A 19,234-nucleotide genomic window follows, 5' to 3' on the forward strand; every position below is an offset into this window, starting at 1 on the left:
ATATGAAGGCATGCTTTTTCTTTAGAATAAAATGCATTGATGAATTGCTGACAGCAAGACTAACAACACTGAAACAAATTATACAAATTTTTCTTTAAGGTAAATGGTTGCAAACAATTTATTTTAGCTACATTTTAAAAATAAAAATATGTTGAAAATTAGTCAACTAAATTTGTTTATTTAAATGTAGATGTAATGCTAGAATAATTTGTGACCCGGGACCTCGAAACCAGTCATAAGGGTCAATTTTTCGATGCATATTACTAATCAAAAATGAAAAATTAAAAATTTTGGCATAAAAGAAAAATCAATAATTTTGACCCATACAATTTATTTTTGGCTATTGTTACAAAATATACCCCGGCGACTTAAGACTGGTTTTGTGGTCCAGGGTCACAATTGATTGCAACCACTTACCTTAAATTCACACAATGAATCTTTTTTTTTTGTGAATATATTTAAAATCAACATGACTACTTCTCGTGCATTATTCATAATAAGCGCACATGTGTGAGACATGACTGACTGCATGCCTATTATGGCTGGGCGTTGATACAAAAAAATTAAAAATAATAATAAATCTCAATATTGTCTCAGGGGAAGCTGTCACAGTATGTTTCAGTAGCTCAAAGGTTTTAAGTCAAGAGTCCAATTGGACACCTTCAAACATGGTCAACATGTGTTTAATGAACTGTATCTTTTTACCAATAACAGTGGAAATGCCAAACAGACTTTCTGTAAAAAAAGATGCACTGAAGTAAACAGTCTCTCTTAGTTTTGAGGTTGATGTGGATTTGACAACACATATCTGTATATGACATCAATACTTAAACTTGTGATCTTGAAGGGATTTACGGTTCACAGAAACAGCCATAAAGCAACCTTGGATGAAGTGTTTTTGCTTAAGGGCATAACGAATAGTTTAAGGCTATCCCTAAAGCAGTGTTTGAACCTCCAAGTTTCATGCCAGGTCTTTAACCAATATTCCATGCTTGATTATGTGAATTAATTATATTATTAACTATGTGAATGTGTCGATTTCGATGTAAATAAAGGAAGAATGACCAAAAATAATGAAGGAACACATGCATAAATAATCGCTAGGGAATGAAGAAGAAGCGTCTCAACCTTCTTCGACCCAAATTCCAAGCCGATTTCGTTGTCTTCCACAGCGGGGCAGCGTAACAGCGATCTACAGACATCACCCATCCATGGGCATTTGAGAAGAACTTAACTTGTTGTCGGATGTCACATGCCAACAATCTTATGTAGACAGAAAGCTATAAAAGTGCGGACACATGTCCGCGCTCAGACCATGAAGGCGTGCGCTCCATGGAGGTCCATGATATGATAACGTTTACGCAAACGCAATAACAGCCACACATGGTTCTTCCAATGGAATTAAATCCTATGATTTATGGCGAGGATTACTGAAGTGAAGATAAAATGAAAATAAATGGCAGCCGCTTGATGAACAGTTCTTCACTGAGCCCTCACGAGATCACCCTAAATCGCCCACCCTGGGTCGCCACAACTTTGGGCAGCTTTCTGGTCTTCACTATCGTGGTTGATATATTGGGGAACCTCTTGGTGATCTTCTCCGTGTACAGAAACAAGAAACTTCGAAACGCAGGTAGGATCACGTTTAAACCACATATGGCAAGCCGTTTAAACATTTATTCGTTTAAACTATGGAGTTTTAAAATGTCATATCCAAATGTTTTAATTGCTAGCAAATAGTCTATTAGTAGTATCTTTTTATTTTACCTGTAACTGTTTATTCGATACTAGAACTACAAGTAGAGACTCAGATTGAATTAATTAGTCACCAGTAATTATTCCTTAAATTCTCCTATACTCATATGAGTAACTATCACAGTGACGATGTGACAATCCCATTGTTGCTGGAAACAAATGTAAAATTTTTGCTATAGAATTATATGCCATTTCTTGCTATTAATTCTTTACTAAACTTAAATAGGGTCCAGATTTCTGCCTAGTATGTATTACCCCCCCCCCCCCCCAGTTTTTATTCATTGTACTTAATATCTATTTAATTTGTAGTAACATTTTTATCACACTAGTTACAATTGCGTTTTACTGGGTTAATGACTATTCAGAATCGCAACTTTGTTGTATATTACAACCCTACTGGTCAGATTTTGGGATCAGGGGAGTTTTACAGACACTTCATACCTTAATTTTTGACTTAAGATAAAGTTCTATTTTCCAAGTAAAATTACAATGCTGACTAAACAGATAAGATAGAATTCTAAGTTTCTGTAATACAGCCCTATAGGATTCCAGTTAATGAAGTTCTTAAATTACAGGATATTAAATATTGACAGAATTACATGCATGCTATTTAACAGTCAGTGTACACTGTACTTTAGTAGCATATACAGTGAGTTTTAAGAGTTTATAAATGAATTAGAATACGTTGCAGCACTTTTTGCATAAACCTAATTCTTTCCATTCCTGACAGGATATTGTACTGAATCATAGTGGACGGTATTATAAGGAACTATTTTTAGAGGTTTCAGGTAACTGGCCCAATATCAAACAAAACTCATTTTCCTGTGAGTGGACGGAGTGCTTATCACCGGTGTCACACCAACCCATATGTCACTTTTCTCTGCCAACTGAGACAGAGACCTTATGCTGTTCCTCAACTGTGAAGTTTGTGGCACCAGTTTGAAAATTACAACAGCACTATGGAAAAACAGACTCTGAACAGTGCTTATGTTTACATTAAGTACAAAGCAATTCCAATCAACCACATATACTTACATAAGCATTATTATGTGGTGCAGCTTGTTGATGTTATTGCTGTTGAAACTAAGTAGGCATATGATAATATCCGATTTTCATATCACAATAACTGCTGAAGCATTTATCACAGTATATGATAAGCAAACTTATGTGTTGTTCTCTTAAGTTTAATAACTTTTTATTTACATTATAAAGAAGAAACTTTGATATTTAAATACTATAAATCAATACACCATTAAATCTAATAGGTAAAGAAATGATTAAAATGCTAAAAATAACACAATTATTAAAGAACAATAATAAAGAATCAGAATATTTTCAGCCAATATCTAGATGTTTTCTGTGCTCGCAACTATACTGTCAAATATAAATAAAGAAAATAAGAATAAATTATCTAACTACAAGCATCAGTACAAATAAATACAACAGAGCAAAAATACAAATAAAATAAGCAGTGCTTTTCAGTTTTTAGGTAGGTCTAACATGAGTTTTTAAGTACAGAATTTGAATAAAGTAAACAAATGTAAAATAACACTGCATATTTGACTGTATAAATAAAAAATAAATCATTATTAAAGTTACAAAAGCTATTCAGTCAAGAGCAGTGAGCGATTTCCTTGTCTTTTGTTGTTTGATTAACATTAAAAAAGTCACTTTAAGGCAATGCACCGATCCAGGACTAGGGTTGGGTATCGATTGAGATGAAGCTCTCCACAGAAGCTCTCGATTCGATTCAATTCTTGATTCGATTCTCGATTCTTTTGATTACATTCAGTGAATATAGTTTTAATACAAATGCTATATTTCTAAAAAAAAAAAAGAAAATGAACAGTACTCATCAGTTTACAAATGGTGAATTAAAAAAAAATATAGTAAGAACCACAGGCCTGTATTTTAAACATTTTCTTTTTTTTGTATTGGGTCCTATTTTTTAAACAATAATAGGGCCCTATAAAATGCTTTTCTTAATTTTTCTAGTAATCAACTGAAGGCATAAAACATTAATTTAATTTATCCTAATCACGGTAGACGGTAGTTTTCTCAAATGAAATGGTAAAATGCTAATGAAGCAGCTGGAGATGATATTCGTGTGTTCATATCGTCATATAGTGAGACGGCAAAGTCTGAAAATACTGCCAGCATCATCTGTGCTTTAGTAAACAAAACAGTGCATCTGCGCCAGCCACCATTCATTCATTGATGGCAAATGCTTCCGCAAATTTGTAGTATTACTATAGCATTTCACCTGAGCATTGCAAATCATGCATATTGAATTGAATTTATTTTATTTGATCAGGGACAATGCACAAAAAACATTAGTCTAAAAAAGAAGAGATGTCATGTGCCAGGTTATAGCAAAAAATGCTAATTTCCACCCGCAGTCCCTGGACAGGTTGATATTATACTTACACAAATTCATAAAATATATACAAAATAATACATGGAAGCATTACTTCACTCACATCATAAAAATACTCTCCACTTCAGGAATCTATCACTCACTCACTCACAATTTACACCATTCATATCACAGTCATTCAGTGTGTACAGGTTTGCTTTGTTCTTGGTTCTTGTCAACAGTATCTCCACCATGATAAGCACTGAATGAATCAACCTGATCTCATGAAAGTGGGTATAAATAGTACGCTAAATAAAAACAAAAACTTGTGGAATTGATATGCAAAAATGGACTTTGGCGTGTATATTCTATGCGATGGGTAGGATTAGGGTTGTAGGGTAGATGCGTATCATATGTACGCCAAAACTTCGTATCATCATAATTTTTTGCGTATCAATACCACGAATTTTCGTTTTTATTTGGCGTACTATTTATACACATTTTCATGAGACCGGGCTCAATGAATGACAGGCTTTCCGTTGTAACATCGCGCAAGGTAAATAAGAGGGTGCCATATAGTGGAGAAGACTAATGAAAAAATTCACGTTAATCAGATCTTGTGTTAAATGTTCGCTGAAATAAATACCGGAAAAGATTGATTCGCAGCGTTTGAGAATCGATATCGAATCGACATCATTTAATAAAACGATTAATCGGAAAATAAATTTTTTGCCCAGCCCTATCCAGTACACTAACTTGGTATGTTCAAGATCCAGGGGGTGTGGTTGGATCCAGATCCAACTCTTCCCAGCTTACATATACCTAAACCTACCCATCTCCACCCCCTGATCCCTAAACCCATCCCATCTCCACCCCTAAACCTACCAATCTCCACCCCATAGATGTGGATCCAACCACGCCCCCTGGATCTTATGGACTGCAGCGAGCCCTACTTGACTATATCTGCTAGGATACTTAACAAAATGGGCATGTTGACATAGTTTTTGTGTGAATTTGTCCATTCAAACACAAGACGTGGAAAAACTCATTATTTGCGCACATTCTGACATGTAGGTTTGTGCGCTTCAGATGAGCGCACACACAAATGTTCTCACTGTGCACACAAGTTCTCATTAGTGTCTTCTGTCTGTTTAAACTGGCAAGGTTTAAATTAATTTAGTTTAAACACAGATAACAACGTGTGCTGTTCAGGTCTCAACTGGCACGTGTGTTATCGACACCAGGGTTTCAAACCCGTAAAAGCTTTGTTCTTAAACACAATTTAAGATATTTTGGATGAAAACCGGGAGGTTTGTGACTGTCCCATTGACTGCCAAGCAGCGTACGCTCTTCTGTGTCAGCTGCGCCACAAAGTGAAAGTGACGTGACATACGGCCAAGTATGGTGAAGTCCTCTGCATTTATCCCATCCAAAGTGCGCACACACAGCAGTGAACAAACACACACACCGTGAGCACACACCCGGAGCAGTGGGCAGCCATTTATGCTGCGGCGCCCGGGGAGCAGTTGGGGATTCGGTGCCTTGCTCAAGGGCACCTCAGTCGTGGTATTGAGGGTGGAGAGAGCGCTGGACATTCACTCTCCCCACCTACAATCCCTGCCAGCCTGAGACTCGAACCCGCAACTTTTGGATTACGAGTCCAAATCTCTAACCATTAGGCCACGACTTCCCCTGGATACGTCTTCTACGTTGGTTTATGCTTTGATTGAAAACAGAGTATCCTCTATGCGGCTGACACAACAGAAGAGCGTACGCTGCTTGTGTCCAGCGGATATTCTCCAAAATGGCGCTACGCTGAACCAGAGGAGACGAATTGTTGAGTAAAATCATTGTTTTGTTTTCTTTGCGCAGAAAAAGTGTTCTCGTCACTTCATTAAATTTAGATTGAACCATTATTCTGACGATGCTTTTCATACTTTTCTGGGCTACTTGGCAGTCAATGGGACAGTCACAAACCTCCCGGTTTTCATCCAAAATATCTTAAATTGTGTTCCGAAGACGAATGAAGCTTTTACGTATTTGGAAGTGATTCATGAAAAAAAAATCATTTTCGGGTGGAGTAACCCTTTAAGGAAAGTCATGTCACTCGGCAGCCATCTTTGAAACATCTCTCAGGCATGCTAGTGCAGTGCAGCTCCTATCTCTTTGAATGGGGAAACATCAAATTCTCCGAAAATGTTTGCCAAGTTTAAGATTAAATTTCATATTTGAAATCACCAATGATATCTGACAACAATTATCTCATAAATGTTATTTATTTTGCTCAAATAGCTTTAAAAAAGCTTGTTTTTCAGGCTAGACCAGCCAGTGCGCATGTGCAGTACTAAGCGCACATCTCAAAATGCTGACTGTTTCTATAGCAACCAGGACTTCTAATGGCAGCTGCAGTGAAACGCCGACTTTACAGATTAGGGATTGGCTCTTTTACTCAGAAGGTGGGACTTTGTTCGATAGAGCGCCCATTTTAAAGGTGGGGTATGTAATTTTTCAAAAACGCTTTATAAAACTGAGTCGGGGCCGAGTACCAAAACAAACTTGTAGCCAATCAGGCATGCTACGATAAGGCAAGAAGTAGGACCCGTGTAAATATCGGATCAGCTTTCCACCACAGGAGAGAACTCAAGGAGAGGAAGGCCTTTTGTTGCACCGCTCGCGTCCGGTGTAGACACGGTGTAACATTGGTTTTGCTTTGTTTCACAGAACTAATCGTTGCCTGGGTTGCGTAGGCTACGTATGTGTGGGGCGAGACCCTTTAGGGGTAAGGGGCGTGTTTGTTTTGGTGATTTCAAATATTAACATTGGCTTCCAGAAATCGCTTAACCCACCTTTAAGCGTTTTTCCCCATTCAAAAGAATACGAGTGACAAGTGGGTATATTATAGTCTTTGCTATTATGCAGTGTTGCATATTTTAACCGGCTGATGGAAAAGAAGCTAATGTGTGTTCTAAAAATCTGAAATATTTGGATAACCTAGAATTATTCACAATATTTTGAAGTGCTCACACTAACAATATCAAACATTTCCGTCCATTTTGACATATTTCAGCATGGTGCACTTGTCAAGTTATTTATTTATTTACTTTTTATATTTGTTCAGTAATGTTTCCTCTTCTACTCAGTATAGTGCAGCATGTTCTGATTAGTGGGTCAAATTAACCCAGTAATTGTCCCATTAGCCTCCCACGATGTGTACTTCATTATGTTTCTCACTAGTGAGAGGACCTCCCGTGGCCCATTGTAAAGACCACTGACCCAGTGTGAATATTCAATTAGCAATCATTCCACCACATATCCAAAGTTACAGTTACTCAAAAACAGGCATATACGCACGGTCACACGAGCACGCACACATTCGCTCTTCATTGTTCTTCTGTGGTGAAACAAAGTGGTTCCTCTCCTCCCCATTGCGGTCTATCTGTTTTATTTAAACTACTCAACCTCAAAGACTTCATCTGCTATGGCACCACTGTCTGTTTAGATTATTCAGACCAACCATTCCCTGCTGTTAGGTAATCCTCATTTCAACACAGCCAGTGTACCTATCATAAAACTACAAATGAAACTTCACCTGAGTGCTAGCATTGATATGCAGGACTGTATGCATCTTAGAACTTGGGACAAGCTGAATATTTCAACATAAAGGAAATCAATTTCTGCGTTTCCTGGGAATCAAACCCATGACCTTTGTGTTGTGAGCATCATCCATTACCAGTTGCACTACAGGAACTCCATGCGCGTGTTTGATTCCCTTTACGTTTCTCAACGTCTCGGATATTATAACTGAGCCTGTCTTCTCTGTGCGGCTCTCATCTCTAACTACTGTTCTTTAGTTGCACTGACGTCACTTATGAGCCCAAGGCGGTCTTATTAGATGAAGTTCACTGTTCATTCAAGAGGAACTCTTCTCTACCAGTTATTCACAGAGGCTGTGTGAGTGGAAGAAGGGCCCTTTCAGCAGGCTCGGGTACTGAACATGGGTGGAATAAGGACAGAATCTTTCTAGAGAATAAAGTGATCACTTACAGTAATATTAAATAGCATCTAAAAGTATTTTTCAAAGTGTAATCTTTAGGATATAAAATTATACAACTGATGACTTAAAAGCTATTGTTCAGGTTTTACTGCAATGATGCAATTGTTGTAAATTTACTGTCACACTTCTGAATGCTAAAATTAACCGTCGCTTTAAATGACAAGACAATTACATATGCATTTAAAATCTTATTGAAATGAATGTACTAGCTGTCTGACTCCCAAAGATATATATTTTTTTTTTGCATGGTCATATACCCTTATTTTACCTTGCAGTTTTGTTGTCATACTGCATTGCCCCGGGGGAAACTCCCTAATGTTTTGCTTTTTGCCATGAAGCTTTATTTATTCTTGAGGAGTTCATGTGCTCGCTCCTGCCCGACTTGGCCCTCGGCCTGCCCTTGAGCTAGTTTCGATGCCTTAATGAATGGGCAACTGCTGAAACACTGTATTTAGTTACAGACTGACACACTTTTGAAGATCCTCTCTTGGCTTGTCTGTTGTTAAACACGGCCAGAAATGTCAGGTACACCACTTTGTCAGTCAAATGTCACAGTGTGAATGGTCTGTGGCCATACAATATGTATGCAATGCTGGGTAGATTACAAATTATAGTCCATTACTGATTCCAAATTACACGACAAAAATTGTAGTTAGTGACGTAATCCATTACATTAAACATTTTAGGTAATATAATCTGACTACTTTTAGATTACATAATTACTTTTGACCTAACTGATTTATCACATTGATTTAAATAGGATAATCTTGTACCATAATGATATAAAAATAGTAGAAAAAGTAGGAAAATATATTCCATTCGTTTTAATTAACATTTAATAAATGCAAAGGAGGAATTAGGGAGAATCAATAAATTATGAATACTTTATTGCTATTGCGTGAATAATATGTAAGCAATTAATCAAAACTGTAAAAGTAACTGTAGTCTGATTATTTTAAAATGTAATTTAATCTAATTACAAGTACTTAATTTTTGGAATCTGATTACGTAATCAAGATTACATGTAATCAGCTACTACCCAGCTCTATATGTATGTATATAAAGTGTGGACATAATTATTTTTTCCTGCTGCTTATATGACTGTTTTTCAAAATACTGTTCATCTTCTCTGATTATTAAAAGTACAAGTTGCTCGAGTAGTTAGCATGGAGCTAGGAACACCAGGGTTACAGGTTCAATACACGGGGAATGCATGATAATATATAAATTTAAGAGACAAACTTAAATTACACTACTCCAAATACTTGTGTATCTTCAGCACCGATGCCATGTTTGTTTATTGGGCCTGTTTTTGTTTGTTTTCATGAAGTTGCTTAGTCATTTCTATAGCTCAGCAAAAGAGCATGTTGCTGGAGTGGGTAACACTTGTGTAACTTGAATGCAGTGAAAGTTGTTTTGGAAAAAATCCAAGGGTATAATCTTGTAAATATGGCCAGCTGTGTTTTTTTTCCCTTGAATTTTCAAAAAGTACAGTCAAGTTTTGAGGCCAGCGTTTGGAAAATTTAGCATAAAAAATTAACACTGACCAAATTGCAGTGGACAAATCTCTCCATCTGTTGTTTGAAGCACATTGTATATTAGGTCATAATTAATCACTGTAGTTTGTTTCTCTTTTCCTCCCATATTTCTAAGAGATTTATTCATCCGTTTCACAAAGAACCAAGGGGCCTGTTTTTAGTTTTTAAGACTTTCTTTTAGGTTATGTCAGGCCTGCTTATTTTTCATATATTACACATGGTTGCATATCGTTCTGCTTGAGAGTCAAACAAAAAGGCAGTTTGTAGTGTATACCCAAATGAACTCAGTTTACATAGAAATATTCTTTTATGCAGTCATGTAATATCCCCACTCAAGCATACCAATGATTTGTGTGCTGCTATTGGCTTTGAATTGGTTTGTTCAGTAGTTTTTGTGCAAGGCCAGACTTTGACCCGTGATTCGGATTTAACTGTGGCAGATGACTTGATATTAAATGTCATATCTCCCCCTGATTGAGCTCCATAATGGTCTTATTATCTATAGAGATGATGTGTGGAATGATATTCAAGAATAAATGTTGTTACTGTGGCTCTGTAATTTTAGTTGAGGTATAGATAAATCAACTTTAGTTTATTTTTTCTTGTCGATTGTTTTTCCTATAGAAGTAATTTGGTTATTTTCCATGTCTCAGAATAGAACACATTGTACTGTGCTGATCCTTCAATATAATCTGTGCACAAATGTGAGCTAAATGGGACTTGCTAGATACTTTCTCTTGCAAGTCCTTTGCATCTCTTCAGCTGAATTAAGCAGAAGTACATGAGTGATGAGTTATGTTTGACAAGACTCTGGTATCATTTGAAACAGCCCTCCAGGATCCCAAAGCAATAAAATATTGATGTAAGCATAATATTTCTGTGAACTCAAGGGTAGTTTGGAGCTTCTCTTTAGTGCTGTATTTACACTGAGTAGGGGTGACAAAATGATATCAAAGTTTATTTTGCAAAGCCTGCAATTAAAATATGCGATACCCAGCATTAACTAATTAGAAGCCAGTATTCAAAATTTGAAATCAGTGTGATACGGTATTTGCTTTAATATCTGGTTGCTTAGATGTGGAGAGGCTTCATTAAAGGGAAATTGAATAAATATAACAGATACCTATGAGAGCAAAGATCTTTTGGTTTAAGCCAAGAGGTTAAAGGCAAGAAATAACCAGCATTCCTTGCTCTTTTTAATGAGTGCTGTATTTTTCTTTCAGTAAGATGAACAAAGAGCAACAGCATGGCAATGTGCTCGTCTTTAGCTATATTTGACTGTTCAAAAATCAAGGGCACAGTATGAAAAATATAATAATAACATTATATTTTTATGTGCGCTTGATTTATACTAGTATAATAATAATATACTAGTATGCTCTTGATTTTCCAATTTGTTGCACTACTTAAATATGTCTCCAAACCATCTGCACTCATTTTTGTTCCTGTGCTCCCTTTAAACAGTACAATATCTCAGCACTTTTCAATTTCCAATGCCTTCAATTTGAAAGGATAGCAAACCTTTCTGGTATATTCTGTAGACTTTGCATTTGGACTGTTAAACACACAAGTGCAAGATTAATTACAACTTAGTTACATCATCATAATTAACGTCCAGTTTCTCACTGAATAAACAAAACTTGGCATCTGGATTTGAGATGTAGTAAGTCCCTTGTATTGTGCTCGGAACGGGACCTTATGAAATCACTAAAGTGTTAAAGATTTTATTTCGCATTTGCACCTGAACTGCAAATGCCATGTGACTAATGACTCTAGCTCTGCAGGAAAATGACGCCATTACAATGCTAATCGACTGATGTCACCACACGAACGCAGCTGCACTTTGGAACTATCCTGAGCTGTGATGTCAAAGGCAGCAGACAGGAACAATATTAATTCATTTCACGCTTTTAAGCGACCAACAAAAACAAACCAGGCTCTGGCAAAAGACCTACTATAATATAATGAAATATTGAATATGTGGCTGCGTTTGAATGGCTGTCATTGGAAAAAGATGCATTTAGATCCAGATGGTGTAGTTACAGCATCCACCAGCAGCATCTAACGGGCTTAAACTAATTTCATCTTAATGACATTTAGCCGCTGTGCTGATAGAAAACATGTTCTACTACATTTCCTGACGAACAAATTATGTGTAACAATTTAGTCTTCATTACCATCTCCAACTACTATAAATACTTTGACCTCTGCATCCCGTTGGCCTGTCCAAGCACAGAGGAAATGTCTGTCTACGCTTAAACAAGAGGAAAATATTTATCGTCTGTGGTGAAAAAGGAGAAAATCTCACTTAAACCCTAGAAAATACTGTCTTTTTTGAGTGTTTTATTGAATAAACTGGCTAAAGAGCCACTTATCAGTGAATCAGACTACATGGTCACGCTGTGTAGCATTTTTTTTAGCTCAGTTGAATGACCTACTGTCTTGACATTATTTTGCAGTACCAATCTTCTGGATCTCACCACATAAAACTCATGAAAGATCATGACTCAAATATAATTTATTTTGCCATCACACTGAATTTAGTGTGGTGTCAAGCTAAAGGCGGTCACTCACAGCTGTCAGATGGACGTAACTGAGTCAGGCTAATGGTTTAACCTCTCTCTTGCTTTCTCTGCTTTCTGATGGCTTTGCACCTGTTATATAGCATATGTGATTTGCTAAATCAAATTATGAACTTGTTTGCTTCTTGGTGGACATAGGACCTATAGTATATGACTTCAGCAAAATCAGGGGAAAGATAAGTAATACTTGCTTTGTAGATGCACTACAAGGGTGCGATTGCTTGTTCGAAAATACAGTAAAATTGTGAAATACTATAACTGTTTTCTATTTGAATGCATCTTAAAATGTAATTTATTCCTGTGATGCAAAGTTGAATTTTCAGCATCATTACTCCAGTCTTCAGTGTCACATGATCCTTCAGAAATCATTCTAAAAAACTGATTTGCAGGTCAAGACACATTATTATTAACATCCTTATTTTTAGCATTCTTTGGTGAAGAGAAAGTTTAACAGAACAATGTTTATTTGAGTTAGAAAGCATTTGTAACATTATAAATGTCTTTGCTGTCACGGCGCAGTGGTGTGAATGAGGAGAAGTTGATGTGTGGATCTAAATCGCATACTGAATTTATTAAAGCAAACCAAAAACTTAGGAACACAGGAATCCAATACAATATGTCACAGTTTACTATCAACGTCAAATTTAGGCTATACAGTATGACAAGAACCGACAAAGGAATGCTAGATCAAAGAGCTATATATCCAAAACCAAAAGGAAAGTAAATTAGCAACAGGTGAGACTAATCGCTAACCAAGGTCAAACACAGGGAGAAAACACAGGAAGTAAAAAAAGAAGCAATGGAAACATAATACAAACTAAGAATCTTTAGAAACACAAACTAAACATAACAAATCACTTTTAATGAATTTAATGTGTCCTTGCTGAATAAAAGTAATATTTAAAAAAAAAAAAAATGGTAGTATAGGTGTTCATGATTAAAAACTTTCAAATCAAGAAACTGTTGACATTTTTGCTTTCATCCTATAGATCGTAACATCAAGGGCATGGGTTTGATTCCCAGGGAATACTAGAACTATACAAATGAAAGATGATTTGGATGAAAGTTTCTGCCAAATGCATGACAGTAAATGTAAACAATAAATCTCGCAAGATAATTTAATCATACAGCACATAGCAGAAAGAAAGAAAAAATGCAGCCACATAAACAATTGGATGTAGAAGAGTTAACAGAGTGAGAAATTCTATGCACTCCTTTGGCTCTCAAAGGATCCTGTGAATCTGGCCGTGAATTTCTCTCACTGTATGTGAGGTGGTGTGGAAAAATCATAAGCAAAGGTTTGCCCTGCAGTATATATGCCATTAGTGGCGTAAACAAACTCTCTGGGGAGAAATGGCGTGCTTGTAAGAGCTTTTACAGAGTCTTTTCCTCTTATGCTACTGTAGAATAGACACATGCATTCAGATTCAAAGTGGGAAGTTGATCTTTTTGTGAAATTGTATTATTTAGAGACAGGAGCGTGATTTCATTGTGATCATTTTCAATATTGTACAGCTGTAGCATCTGTCCAAACAAACATAAAAATATATGTGCATGAAAATATTATGAATAGTTAATGACATCACATTGACAGTTTTGTTATACTGGTTCTAGCAGTTTGATATGTGCTTACGGAAAAAAATTGAGATCTAACAACTATAGCATGTTAGACTATGTTAGACTCTATTTGCGAACACTGTAATTAAACAGTTGCTCTTCCCAGATCAGAGTTTGTGAAAAACTTTAAGAACTTATTAAGTTGTAAACTTACAAACCTCCTTCTAGTTGTAATCATATAAACAGCATAAAGAAATATTGGGAGTATAAACTTCAGCTTGTTGCAGTTGTGCACTAATGACGTCTCACATTAAGTCTATAGCCGTAGTCGTAGATGACTTCTGCAGTGAGATTTGTGGTCCATGCTACAGGGCCCCTGCTGGGCTTTCCAGATCTCACTTCGTATTTTCCCTCTCTCTGCTAGTTGTTCTCAGTTCAAATGAAACTTTAGGAACACAACAGTTGAAAACAGTGGAGCTGTTGAGATGTCACAGGAATAATTTACTGAGTCACTGTTCTGGAATGATCTTCTGCTCCGATGATTCCTCTTAACATTGAGCTAAATTTGCTAAATCATGAATGTATTTATTTGGCAATCCTTCAGGATTACAAGATTTACAGAGCATATTTTGTATATGAGATAAAAATGCCAGTACACGAGTGCAATGTTCCACATCTGATCTGCATGTTAAGCTAGACTGATTCACATTCTGAGTATTTTACCTTTTCTTCCTTAGTGAGCCTAAATGAAATGAGTTCAGAATGAGTATAATAGAATGAGTATAGAAAATCTTCCAAAATATTTAAAATGTTGTTCCTTGTAATAGAACTGTCTTCTTCTTGTTCAGTTAAAGGCAGGGTAGGTGATTGGGTTTGGACATTTTTTGAAAGTCTCTTCACATTCTATGCAATCATTAAATTAAGTGGTCTAAATGTAATTATATGTATTTATATAGACTGTGGAAAGCGTAGAAGCATAACTCCCTCTATCCGAGGACTACGATAGGCTATCTTACCTTCCTGTCAACGTATGTATTTGCATACATCCATGCACCCTGTTTGTGCAGATATGATAATAAATCAGCAGCACGTTCCGTTACGCTATTGCAGACCAATCGGGAATGGAAGGCATTATTATTGCAATATTACGCACTTCGTACTGTAATGTTTTCTTACCGGTGAATGAGACATGAGGTAATCTGACAGCGTTGCATTCGACCCTCCACCAACGCCATCTCGCTCATTAGCTTCTGGTCTGCCTGTGTGCGTTCATGTGTATTGGAGGAGGCGTGGCTTTGGAGAGTGATTTGCAGGGAGGGTGGAATCTTATGCTTTCAAATCTAGCTTTCTAGCTCTCCAAAATCGCTTACCCTACCTTTAAATGGAGCTTAGTTATCTGATTACTTGATAACATGTGCTTTAAAATATTTATATATTTATTCATTGATTTATTTTGTAGGACACAAAGTCAAAAGTCTCTATAAACTTTTAGGATGAACAAGTCTCATATAAGTGGCTGAAAAATATATGGTCCAAAGTTAGTTCAGTAACTCCAAAATTTCTTAATAATCATGATTCCAAAGTTGTTTTTTTACACAGAAAAAATGTCTGATTTCATAAAATAATTAAGATGTTAGGAAAAATTGACGTTATTACAATCAATGAATCATGTTCATTTCAAGTGGTATAAACATTTGAAGCACAAATGCATAATACATAACAAATGAAAAACATATAAAAATGGTATATTTAAAAACAGCGACAGCTACAGCCCGGTCTCATCAGCTAGTGTCTCTCTTCTAACATGGGGCCCAAAAGTTCTGAAAGGTCTTCATTGGTGAGTGAAGTATCATGTGACAATAACAGATGCAACCCAAATCCTTGTAATAGTGAAAGCAGCTGACAGACTTAAGAAAGATATGATTTAATTAGATGCAATAAAGGGCATGCTGCAGAAGCATACTGGCATCCATCCTGAAAAGGGCAGGAGAGATAATGCACCTAAACTTTGTTTTGAAAAACGTCATACACAAAACTTCATGAAAATCTAATCTGATGGCTTCAAGGAACCTGACAAGCCATCAGCAAAATCTGGTCATATGAAACCTCTTTAAAAGAATTTAATTGCATTCTGGAAATTATAATGAGCTGTTTTGCTTGAAGGTTTTCCCATTTTAACAGTGCCGCTATGTGGCTATAATTGCTTTATTTGCATTTATCTTTCTTCAACTGTCATTGTTTTGCAGGGAACATATTTGTGGTGAGCCTGGCAGTAGCTGACCTGGTGGTAGCCGTCTATCCTTATCCTCTCGTGCTGGTCTCCATTGTCCATAAAGGATGGAATTTGGGATTCGTCCACTGCCAGATCAGTGGATTCCTGATGGGACTGAGCGTGATTGGATCTATATTTAACATCACTGGCATTGCCATCAATCGCTACTGCTATATCTGTCACAGCCTCAAGTATGACAAGCTGTACAGCGACAAGAACTCGCTTTTCTACGTCCTTCTCATCTGGATACTGACCGTGGTTGCTATAGTGCCAAACTTTTACGTCGGCTCCCTGCAGTACGACCCCAGGGTCTACTCGTGTACGTTTGCGCAGTCGGCCAGCTCAGCATACACCATCGCCGTCGTCTTCTTCCATTTCATTCTTCCAATCATGATTGTGACGTACTGCTACCTGCGGATCTGGATCTTGGTGATCCAGGTGAGGAGACGCGTCAAACCCGAGTTCCGGCCCAAACTCACGCCGCACGACATAAGGAACTTTGTCACCATGTTTGTGGTGTTCGTTCTTTTTGCCGTCTGCTGGGCCCCTCTTAATTTCATCGGCCTGGCGGTGGCTATAGACCCCGAGCGGGTCGCACCCCTCATCCCGGAGTGGTTATTTGTATCCAGTTATTTCATGGCCTATTTCAACAGCTGCCTTAATGCCATAGTCTACGGACTGCTGAATCAGAACTTCAGACGAGAGTACAAAAAAATTATTATCTCACTCTGTACTGCGAAAATATTCTTCCATGAGAGTTCAAATGATGCTGCAGACCGGATCAAAAGCAAGCCATCTCCTTTAATGACAAACAACAACCAAGTCAAAGTAGATTCGGTATGAAAACACCTAAAAGGACACTGTGAGAAAAACCAAATAAGCATTTTAGCTGCTTTCAGAACCAACCATTTATAACCGATATTTATAACCTGAATACAGGTGTATGTATTTCTTGTACTGTTGCTTTTACAAGAAGGTGCATTGCAAATATCTTGCTTGGTCTCAGTGTTTACAAGTTCATAATGTTAGATTTTATACACAGTAGGTCCATGCATTTTTTTTCAGGACATCATAAAATTAATGCTACACACCAATGCACACACTCTCGTACATTACGAACAAGGTGCCAGTTGAGCAGAAAAGTAGCCCTCAATCCTGATAAGTGCTCAATAATATCATTTATGACGGTTATCATGTTGTTTTTTTAGGTTAAGATATTTTCTGATGTTTTTAGAGACTGTCTGTAGCACATACCAAATAATGCATTTGCAAAATAATCATTTGTTTATTGTACTCAAGTGTATTATTTCTTGGTAACCTGGTTTTAATTGGTAAGACAGCCAGTGCAGGCCAAATAATGCAAACAACAGTATTTGACCCATATTTGGAAGCAAATTTAGGCAAGCCCTTAAAGGAATAGTTCACCCAAAGATCATGTCATTCTGTATGAATTTCTTCAGAACAAAACAGAAGATATTTTGAAGATTGTTTCAACTGTTTCTGTCCATACAATGAAAGTCATTGGGCTCAAAAACAACACTGGGCTGCATTGACTTTGCATTGCATTGAAAATGCAGTTTGGAGAAACACGTGTAAATGATGACAAAGTTTTCAGTTTTGGGTCAACTTTCTCTTTGAATGGTCACTGTAGCATCTGTGTAACAGCATATCTTATGAAATGTGAACAAAATTGCAAATTCGAAAAAATAAGATTTTAGACATCTATGTTCTTCTTATCCATCTGTTACAGCACTTATGATTTATTTATTCACCAGACTGCATTGCTATACTACCTGCAATGGAGTGCATTTAATGATAAGCAACATAAGTCTAATTTGAAAAAAATTAGGCTTAATTCAGGATAATTGGGTAACATTTCCCAGTCATCTCAATGGCAAAAAGTGTCCGAATTTACCTGAATTCAGCCTATCCATATTCTGGCATACAGTAGATCAAGTTCAATGTACTACCATATATCACCTTTATAATGCGATATGTTCAACACAGTACCTTACTTTCTTGTTTACAACATACAAATCAACAAAGTATATCATATTTGCTTGTCCACCCTTGGAACTTTTCAATGTTAATAAACAAGACGTATGCATGCTTAAAAGCTATAGAAGACGAGAAATGGGAGAAATAGAAGACACTGCTTTCTAGCCTTTTACTATTATTGTCTTTTAATGTTGGTTGAAACTTGAAGGTTCATTAAAAGCAACATTAGATGATGTTAGGGAGGTAGCAATGCTACTAACTTTTATGACATTTTTCAGAATCGTGACAGTAGCACAGCTGCTTTAAAAGCCCACATATAATCATAATCAATCCTATTTAAATTCACACCGCAATGTTTATGGGATTTTGTGAATGATTAAGTTATGTGCCATTTCTGCATTTATTAGGACAATGGGAGAGGAGAGAAGGGAGCTCAGGACTCAAACTCAGGTTGCCCGAAGGATAACTGCACATTGGGTCACAGCACTGCCCACAAGGCTCTGGTTCCAACAGTGTTTGGTTTGCAATTCTTTTGAAACAACTTTACTTTTTAGCTGATGCCATACATTTCACACAGGCTTCTGGATAATGTTGACCAAATAGCAGATCAAAAAAGCATACCATCAGATAAGAAATAAAAAAAAATATGCTAATTTTTGTTTGATGCTTGTTGTGTAACTATGATTCACTTCATTCTTCTATTAAAACATTGTAGCTTGAGAACCTAAAGGTTCAAAGTGGCTTCCTCAACACTGGCATTAAGACAATTATGATCTCATGAATATGTGCCATCATTCTAATGGATTATCAAGGCATTCAAAGATTACATATTCTAAATAAACACGATTTCAGCATTATCCTAACACATCCCAGTCCCAGGAATAATAAAACCTCAGTGTTTTTGTTGGACACTCTCCATGAAGACAGAACATCCATTCATTTCTGTAACAATCCTACTGGTGCTCTTAATACACAATGATGTGCATCCTGTTTGCTGCTATTCAAGCTTTCCAAATTCCAGCACACCACATAATGAGCTTTGGCAACTCACATATTTAATTTTTTTTTACCCTAGAAACACTTATCATGCACATTCGCATACATAAGCCTGTCAGAATGTGA

At 36.7% G+C, this 19,234-nt stretch overlaps 1 protein-coding gene across 1 annotated transcript; it reads left to right on the plus strand.

Moving 5' to 3' along the window:
• Window positions 1-1,292: 1,292 nt before the first annotated feature.
• Window positions 1,293-18,763, plus strand: LOC306853142 (melatonin receptor type 1A-A-like). The gene is made up of 2 exons (XM_079390340.1): window positions 1,293-1,633; window positions 16,089-18,763. The coding sequence occupies exons 1-2, from the start codon at window positions 1,447-1,449 to the stop codon at window positions 16,955-16,957; spliced, it is 1,056 nt and encodes a 351-aa protein (XP_079246466.1). The 5' UTR covers window positions 1,293-1,446; the 3' UTR covers window positions 16,958-18,763.
• Window positions 18,764-19,234: the final 471 nt, after the last annotated feature.

Source organism: Barbus barbus (genome assembly GCF_936440315.1).
Source record: "Barbus barbus genome assembly, chromosome: 33".
Taxonomy (NCBI): domain Eukaryota; kingdom Metazoa; phylum Chordata; class Actinopteri; order Cypriniformes; family Cyprinidae; genus Barbus; species Barbus barbus.